General features: G+C 41.8%; 1 protein-coding gene across 1 annotated transcript; it reads left to right on the forward strand.

Annotated features, from left to right (window-relative positions):
• The first annotated feature begins 2,341 nt into the window (after positions 1-2,341).
• LOC128834295 (interleukin-17F-like) lies at positions 2,342-8,980 on the forward strand. Its single transcript, XM_054022905.1, has 3 exons — positions 2,342-2,352; positions 7,968-8,279; positions 8,743-8,980. Exons 1-3 carry the CDS (start codon positions 2,342-2,344, stop codon positions 8,978-8,980), a joined length of 561 nt encoding a protein of 186 aa, XP_053878880.1.
• Positions 8,981-9,404: the final 424 nt, after the last annotated feature.

Below are 9,404 nucleotides of genomic sequence, written 5' to 3' on the forward strand. Positions count from 1 at the left end.
ATAGCTTATTCAGGATGGACAAGCAGGGAAAAAAAGGAGGAGGTATTCCATTATAAATCAAGAATACATACACTTTTTCAGAGGTCCAGAAGAAGGTGAGAGGCAGAGCAATTGAGAATTTCTGAGTAAAGATAAAAGGGGAAAAAATAGGACTTAGGTCATGGTAGGGGTCTATCATACACCTCCAAATCAGGAACAAGGCAATAAACAGATGTTCTTTAAATACATTAGGAGCAAGAGAAAGACAAAGGAAAGTGTAGTCCTCTACTTAGCGGGGAAGGAGACTGATGCTATCAAGAAGGCTAACATGTTTAATGCTTATTTTGCTTTCAGTCTTCACTAATGAGATTAATAGTGACTGGATACCCAACACAATTAATATTAACTGCAAGGGGGAAGGAACACAAGCCAAAATAGGGAAAGAACACATTAAAAAGTATTTAGATGTATTCAAGTCAGCAGGGCCTGATGAAATTCATTGTAGGATCTCTACGGAACTAGCTGAAGCAAACTTGGAACCTTTAGCAATTGTATTCAAGAACTCATGGAGAACAGGTAAGGTCCCAGAGGGCTGTAGAAGGGCAAACATAATACCTATCACATTCCAGGGTGCAATCCAGACCAGTGAATCACCACCTGCCCTGCAACCTTGGGTGCTTTACAGTGCTTTGCTGTTGTAGCTCCCAAGCTGGGCCACTCACAAACAGCTAAACAGCATGCCGGTCACATCCTGAGCGTCGGTGTAGAGCTGCAGTCCTGGTCCAGCAACTCTGGCTCCAACAGCCAGTCAGCAACACTGTCAAGGTTCCTTCCCCACTCTGAACTTTAGGGTACAGATGTAGGGACCTGCATGAAAACCTCTAAACTTCTCTACCAGCTGAGATCTGCTTTTGCTGCCACCACTCTCAATTTGCTAACTCCCTTCCCTGGGTAGCCTTGAGAGAGTCCTCCATGAATTCCCTGGTGAACACTGATCCAAAACCCCTTGGATCTTAACACAAGGAGGAATTAATCATTTCCCTCCCCTTCCCGTTCCCCCCACCAATTCCTGGTGAGTCCAGATCAATCCCCTTGGATCTTAAAACAAGGAAAAATCAATCAGGTTCTTAAAAAGAAGGCTTTTAATTAAAGGAAGAAAGGTAAAAATCATCTCTGTAAAATCAAGATGGAAAATAACTTTACAGGGTAATCAAACTTAAAGAGCCCAGAGGAACCCCCTCTAACTTTAGGTTCAAAGTTACAGCAAACAGAGAGAAATACTCTAGCAAAAGGAACATTTACAAGTTGAGAAAACACAGATAAAACTAACACACCTTGCCTGGCTACTACTTAAAAGTTTGAAATATGAGAGACTTGTTCAGAAGATTTGGAGAGCATAGATTGATGTCTGGTCCCTCTTAGTCCCAAGAGCGAACAACCCCCAAAACAAAGAGAACACAAAAAAAGCCTTCCCCCCACCAAGATTTGAAAGTATCTTATCCCCATATTGGTCCTTGGGGTCAGGTGTCAGCCAGGTTACCTGAGCTTCTTAACACTTTACAGGTAAGAGGGTTTTGGTGTCTCTGGCCAGGAGGGATTATAGTATTGTACACAGGAGGACTGTTACCCTTCCCTTTATAGTTATGACAAACACACTAGCCACACTCTGACTTCCAGCAGCCTTGGTTAGTACTTGCAGGGTGACCCCAGCACATTCCCAGTCCAAATTTTCCAAAAAAATGTGTCCTGCATGGTCCAGTCCTCTCCCGGACAATTCAGATATTTAGGTCCATGCCCCTCTGAGGGGTCAATATCCAACAGCCTGTGACTTCAAATGGAGTTACCAAACAGCTCAGTTTAAACACACCATGGGATTTGCTTTGATTAAAAAATATTAAAAGTTTATTTAATAACAAAGAGAGTGATTTTAAGTGAGTACAAGTACAAGGCATTAAAGAGAAATAAAGAGAAAACACTTTCTAGTAGCTAAAACTTAACAAACTAGACTAGGGTCAAGGTAAAATCCTCACCACATGTTCCCAGCAACATTGCTAAGCAAATTTTCATGCCCGGGTCCTTAACAAAGTCAAAAGGCTGCTTCCTTTATCTTCTTAGGTGAAAGTGAAAGAGCAACAGAGAGACAGGGAGAGAAAGCAAGAGAGATCCTGGGGTGTTTTTGCCCCTCCCTTTTATAGTCCAATCCCCCTTTGGATTGCATTTTCCTGAGGGTTACCACTAGATAAAATTCCTTCCCTCTCTGAGGACAGAGCTATGGATTCTCAAGGTGAAAGAGGTTCTATGTCGTTTGCTAAAATGAAATCGACCTGTTCCTGCCCCGGTTTATTGCCGAAAATGGCCACTCATGGAGAACAGGTAAGGTCCCAGAGGGCTGTAGAAGGGCAAACATAATGCCTATCACATTCCAGGGTGCAATCCAGACCAGTGAATCACCACCTGCCCTGCAACCTTGGGTGCCTTACAGTGCTTTGCTGTTGTAGCTCCCAAGCTGGGCCACTCACAAACAGCTAAACAGCATGCCGGCCACATCCTGAGCGTCGGAGTATTGCTGCAGTCCTGATCCACCAACTCTGGCCCCAGCAGCCAGTCAGCAAAACACTAGCCACACTCTGGCTTCCAGCAGCCTCGGTTAGTATTTGCAGGGTGACCCCAGCACACTCCCGGTCCAAATTTTCCAAAAAAATGTGTCCTGCACGGTCCAGCCCTCTCCTGGACAGTTCAGATATTTAGGTCCATTGCCCCTCTGAGGGGTCAATATCCAACAGCCTGTGACTTCAAATGGAGTTACCAAACAGCTCAGTTTAAACACACCATGGGATTTGCTTTGATTAAAAAATATTAAAAGTTTATTTAATAACAAAGAGAGTGATTTTAAGTGAGTACAAGTACAAGGCATTAAAGAGAAATAAAGAGAAAACACTTTCTAGTAGCTAAAACTTAACAAACTAGACTAGGGTCAAGGTAAAATCCTCACCACATGTTCCCAGCAACATTGCTAAGCAAATTTTCATACCCGGGTCCTTCACAAAGTCAAAAGGCTGCTTCCTTTATCTTCTTAGGTGAAAGTGAAAGAGCAACAGAGAGACAGGGAGAGAAAGCAAGAGAGATCCTGGGGTGTTTTTGCCCCTCCCTTTTATAGTCCAATCCCCCTTTGGATTGCATTTTCCTGAGGGTTACCACTAGATAAAATTCCTTCCCACTCTGAGGACAGAGTTATGGAGTCTCGAGGTGAAAAAGGTTCGACGTCGTTTGCTAAAATGCAAATCGACCTGTTCCTGTCCCGGTTCATTGCCAAAAATGGCCACTTGAGCGGTGAATGCCAATCAACTTTGATGGTACCTGGCTAGAGGCGTCAGCTTGTCCTTTGTCTTTGAGAAACAGATTTACTTCCTCCCCAGATTTGTGTGGTAAACTGGACTGACACAGTTCAGTCAGAATTTTAGCTTATGTTCATAACTTTATATATAATATTGCTACACATATTTCACCATGATGATTGACCAGTGAATTATTAGTTTTCAAATGATACTTCCCAATGCACATTTGGTTACAAAGATGATTACAAAGGTGTGTAGGGAGTGAATACAGGGATGCATTCAGTCCCAGTACCTATCTTTAAAAGGGAGAACAAAGAGGAACCAGGGAATTATAGACAAATCAGCCTAACTTTGATACCTGGAAAGATACCAGAATAAATTATTAAACAATCAGTTTGTATGTATCTAGAGGATAATAGGGTTATGAGAAATAGCATATGATTTGTCAAGAATAAATCATGCCAAGCCAATCTAATTTCCTTCCTGGCCTAGTGGGTGGGGATGGGGGAAGCAGTAGACGTGATATAACTTTATTTTAGTCAAGCTTTTGACAAAGTGCCACATGACATTTTCATAAGCAAACCAGGGAAATGTGGTCTAGATGAAATTACTATAGGGTGGGTGCACAGTAGGTTGGAAGACTGTACTCAAAGAGTAGTTATCCATGGTTCTCTGTCAAATTGGGAGGGTATATTTAGTGGGATTCTGCAGGAATCAGTTCTGGATCTGGCACTATTCAATATTTTCATTAATGACTTGGACAATAGTGTGGCAAGTATGCTTATAACATTTGTGAATGACACCAGACTAGGAGGGGTTGTGGGCACTTTGGAGGACAGGATTAGAATTCAAAACTATCTAAACAAATTAGAGAACGGGTCTGAGATCAACAGGAGAAAATTCAATAAAGACCAGGTCAAAGTACTTTACTTAGGAAGGAAAAATCAAATGCACAACTACAAAATGGGGAATAAGTGGCTAGGCGGTAGTACTGCTGAAAAGGATCTGGGGGCTATAGTGGATCCCAAAAGGAATATGGGTCACCAATGTGATTAGGGTGACCAGATGTCCCGATTTTAGAGGGACAGTCCTGATATTTGGGGCTTTGTCCTATATAGGTGCCTATTACCCAGGGCATTGGAGCGGCGCCGAGAGCTGGAGCGCAGAGCAGCTCCGGAGCAGTGGAGCTGCAGGTTTTTGCCTGGGGCTGGCGCTGGAGCTGGAGCAGAGCTGGATTACTGCTCCAAAGCCCTGCTATAACCCCCCACCCCTGTCCCGATTTTTCACACTTGCTGTCTGGTCACCCTAAATGTGATCCAGTTGTGAAAAAGGCTGATATTCTCTAAGACAAGGGATGTGATTGTTTCTCTCTACTCAGCACTGGTGAGACCTCAAATGGAATTCTATATTCAATTCTGATGCCATACTTTAGAAAAGATTACACCCCTAGCTTGTAGTGTAGATATAGCGTTAGGTCAGCTATTAGGAAAAGTTTGCTAACTATGAGGGTAGTTAAGCTCTGGAATAGGCTTCCAAGGAAGATTGTGGAAGTCCCATGTGTTTTCCCTCTCTTAATGGTCTCCAAAGGAGGGATTCCTTCTGCAGGCCCCTTTCGGTCAGGTCAATGAGTCTAGAGTGAAAAATCAACTAGAAGACAAGGCCCTGAATAATGAACCAATCTGCTCTTTGTACCAGTGTGTGATGACTCTTCTCCCATCTGTGAACATGCTGCCTTAAGGGAAAGATTAGAAGCATGGAAAAATTCTTCTATGAAAAGCAGCTGAAAAGAGAAGGACTGTTCACCTTAGGGAGCAGGGGAACAAGAGGGGACCATTTCAGTTGAGGGGATCCAGCGTTGGAACAGACTTCCAGTGGAGGTCAGACAAATCCAGAGTCTGGCTGACTTTAGGAAACACTGCAAAATCCTCCCCTTTGAAAAAAGGCCTTTTCATCATAAAAATGACATAGACGGCCCCTTTTAACTTAAACTCCTACCACCCAACATGAGCTCAAGTAGCGACTTCACTATTGCCATTGATTTTAAATAGCAAGTGTTCAGATATACGGTGATAGATAGATAGATATATAGATAGATAGATAGATAGATAGATAGATAGATAGATAGATAGATAGATAGATAGATAGATAGGACTGGAAGGGAACTTGAGGTCATCTAGTCCAGTCCCCTGCACTCATGGCAGGACTAAGTATTATCTTCCTTCCAGCATTACGATAGCCCATCTCATCTCTTCCGAGCCTCCCAACTGAGTTTAACTTGTTGGCACTCTGAATGACCCATCCTCCAGACAGAAAGAATAATGAATGGGATAGAGAAAGTAGATTGAGAATTTCTCTTCTCCCTCTCTCAGAATACAAGAAGCCATTCAATGACATGGAAGGCTGGTAAATTCAAAATGGGTAAAAGGAAGTAAGTTTTCACATTATGCATTATTAGTCTGTAGAACTCATTACCATAATCTATAATTGAGGCCAAGATCTTAGCAGAATTGAAACAGAGACTGGACATTAATATAGGTAACAGGACCATCCTGAGTTAAAAGAGTAAATGTTAAAAGAAACCAAGTGTTCGGGAAGGGATTTAAACCTTCGTGTGTCAGGGTATAAGCCAGCCTCTAAAAAATATTGGAAGACAGGAGGAAATTTTCCTTGGGGGGCAGGTTCTCCCCAAAATGTCCACTTCAGGGGGGTTGTACCTTCCCGTGAAACAGCTTGTGCTGGCCACTGTCAGAGACAAGCCGTTGGACTAGATGGATCATGGGTGGGATCCAGTCTGGCAATTCCTATATTCCTGTGACAGTACAGAATCTATGATACATGTGGTGTTGCCAGGAAAGACCACAGAGTATCTCAACCTATATTTGATGAAATAACCACAGTTACCTGAATTCACTTAGCACCTAACCTTATTTCTGATCAATACAGCATAAGGATTTTGTGTCTGACTTCAATTTTGTTCCAGAAAGGGAGCAAATTATGCAAATATTCCAAACTGAGAGTAATTTACTACTTATGACAGTTTATACTCAAACTCCTCGAAATCAACCAGAGGTTTTTAAGGTTAACTGGTAGCAGTTTGTCAGTTACCACAATAACTTCATTTCCTGGAGTTCATCGAGTGGAAGTTTGATGTAAAGTGTTATATAAAGTTAAGTCACAGTCCAGAGCAAGAAACACAAATAAGGTTGGGAAAACCCAATTGCAATGGAATTGCAATGGAAACTAGGGCAGTGAGAGCAGAAGTCCTTATATAAAGCCCTTATGTTCATGCACACAGACAGGTTCAGTTGAAAATATCCTATACGCACTTCAGACAAAGTAAGAGAGTCTGCAATACGATGACTTTTACAAGGAATGCTACATTGGTAAGTACCAGCTTTGTTAAATTTGATTGTAACCAATGTAACTTCTAATAGCTATTTCTATATAAACTGATCTACCTATTTTTAAAAATCAATTTAATCTAAATTGGGACCAGCAACTACTAAAACATATGGCTATTGCATAGCATCACTACAGGGCAGAGTAATGGTTATTAGCACCTTTACTATGCATTTTTGTACCTTAAAATGTTTACATTTCTTTTCACTGTGATTCTGAATTACTGGGTTTATAATGCTCGTTTTAAAGATAAATACAACTTTTTAGTGATTTTTCTTTTACAATTTAGTTACCGGTTTGTATGGTCAACCTTCACTTAGTTTTTTGTTTGGGTATATCCTTTTTTTTCTCCCTTAATTGTTAAAAATGTCATACATGAAAAATAAACAAGGAAACCACAGAGAATGCTACTGTGTGATATCACTAATCAATTGAAGATATACAATATCCCCCCTAAATCTTTTCTTTTTTAAAAATTCTAATGTTTAGGATCAGAATCACTAGTATGCTGTGGCTGCTTCGTGCTGGTCTGGATTATTAGGAGATATTATTTTCCATACACAAAACTAGCACTAATTCAATATTAACTTTCAGAACTCAGGCACTCGGAAGTCAGGAAATGAAACAATAAGGTTGAAAACTCAACCTTACTGTGTCTCCTTGTGCTTATTTCTTAGAGTCGAGTTCCTTTATGTGAAATTATTTGTTAAATTAGATTATTTATTATTTAACACAACCTGGAATTTCTTATACTACTAACTTACAGTAAAAGAACTTATGGTCTTCAGACTTTGTTTTCTATTTAGTCTCAATCAGATCAACAGAACAAGCTAAGTTTGATGTTTCTACCTTCAGCCATTGACGAGTTATCTCTGCAAAAAAATTGGAGTCAGGGGGGCAAATTCTCTGCTTGTGTAAATGGTGAAAAGTCCACAGATGTTAATGGAGCTATTCTCATTTACATTAGCAGAGATTGAGCCTGGAAAGAGGATTCCTAGCTCCCAGTCCTACACACTAATCCACACTCTGCTGTGTTTTTGCAAAGGTGTGTTTCTTCCTAGGAATTTACTTTTATAAGTGCATCCATCTCATAAAAATCAGGAGAATTGCCATGGGTTCCTTTTAGACACAAAGGTTTCTGTGAATGAAGTCGAACTTTGTTCAGTTCTGAACCTACCAACCACAAGCAGAGTTGGGCGTGCATGAGGCCTCCAAGCCAAGAGTTGAATTTCAGGATATAACTTGTTGCTGAAGCCACACAGCCCATTCCTGCGTTTTGTGCTCTGCACTAACTAATCGTGGTGTTTCTCTATTTCAGTTCCATTCACTGCTGTTAATGCTGATCCTGGTGCTCCAGGCTAAGAATTCAGCCCATGGAAAGGCAGTACAACCTGGATTCAACACAGAGAGAGGCACTGATGAGAAAAAGAGTGATGACTGCCCGCCCCAAAAAGATGCCAGATTCCCTCTAAGTGTGAAAGTTGACATAAGCATCAGCAGCACAAAGCATGCTATCAAAGTGGGTCATGATGTCAGTAACCGGTCTATGTCTCCCTGGGATTACAGGTACAGTTCATGTCCCCATTCTCACTGCTCTTTTTTTCAGAGCCATTTCTGGTCTGACATATCTGAGTGCAAATCCTGCCTCAGAAAGTCCAGCAAAATACCCCCAAGGGCTCAATCCTACACCATTTAAGTCAATGGGAGTTTTGCCATTGATATTAGTGGGACACTAGGCTTTGGGAACATTGGGCCTAATCCTGAAGTCTTCATCCAGTTGTAATCAATCCTTATTCAGGCAAAAACTCCCATTGAAACTAGTCAGACCCATGAGAATTGCAGGAGCTCATATGTTGACCCAGCACAAGCTGACTCTATGAGTCATGGGAAAGGTGCATCTCGAGGAGGCATTTGCAAACGGTGGCTGGGTGATGAGCAAGAATTAGCTGAGGAGAAAGCCCTGCTGATTCAGGGCAGTGGCCAGGCTTCCACTTTGACCAAGTCATTCTCTTTGTGTCTTGCTTCACAGCATTAACGAGGATCCCAACCGGTTCCCTCAAGTGATCGCTCAGGCCAAGTGCCGCCATTACAGCTGTGTGGACTCCACCGGACAGGAGGACTACAGCATGAACTCCATCCCCATCCAACACGAGATCCTTGTTCTCCAACGGGAGCGGAAAGGCTGCCAGCACACTTACCGGCTGGAGAAACAGCTGGTCACTGTGGGCTGTACCTGTGCCAGGCCCATCATCCACTACCTGCAGTAAGAGAAGCCAGCAGATCAGAAGAAGGAAACTACCTGGAGAAAGAGCCATGGGCCTCAGATTTAACAAATGGCTTGATCCAACTCCCACTGAAAAGAGTTGGAGTGGTTCCACTGATTTCACTAGAATTGGGCCAGGCCATAATCAATAGCCAGATTCAAAGACAGCTGGCCAAAAAAAGGGGAAGAATACACAATTTTTTTAACAAAAATTCCCCCAGATTTTGAAATTCTGAATTTCAAAATTCAACCAGATCCGTAAGTGGGAGATAAAAGGGTAAAAGCTTTCATAATTTGATATCAACCTTTTCCCCCATTTGTTTGTTGTTTTTTATTTCAAAATTCAAACCATTTTGACCAGCTCTAGAGTCAATCAATGCCTTGGGAAAATCATCCTGAATCTGACTCTAAAATCCAGAGGCTTTTTT

Source organism: Malaclemys terrapin, chromosome 3, assembly GCF_027887155.1.
Source record: "Malaclemys terrapin pileata isolate rMalTer1 chromosome 3, rMalTer1.hap1, whole genome shotgun sequence".
Classification (NCBI taxonomy): Eukaryota; Metazoa; Chordata; order Testudines; family Emydidae; genus Malaclemys; species Malaclemys terrapin.

Excerpts from the sequence above, each read along its gene's own strand:
- LOC128834295 (XM_054022905.1), top strand. Across the intron at positions 8,280-8,742 it reads ATGTCTCCCTGGGATTACAG|CATTAACGAGGATCCCAACC; the intron begins GTACAGTTCATG and ends CTTGCTTCACAG.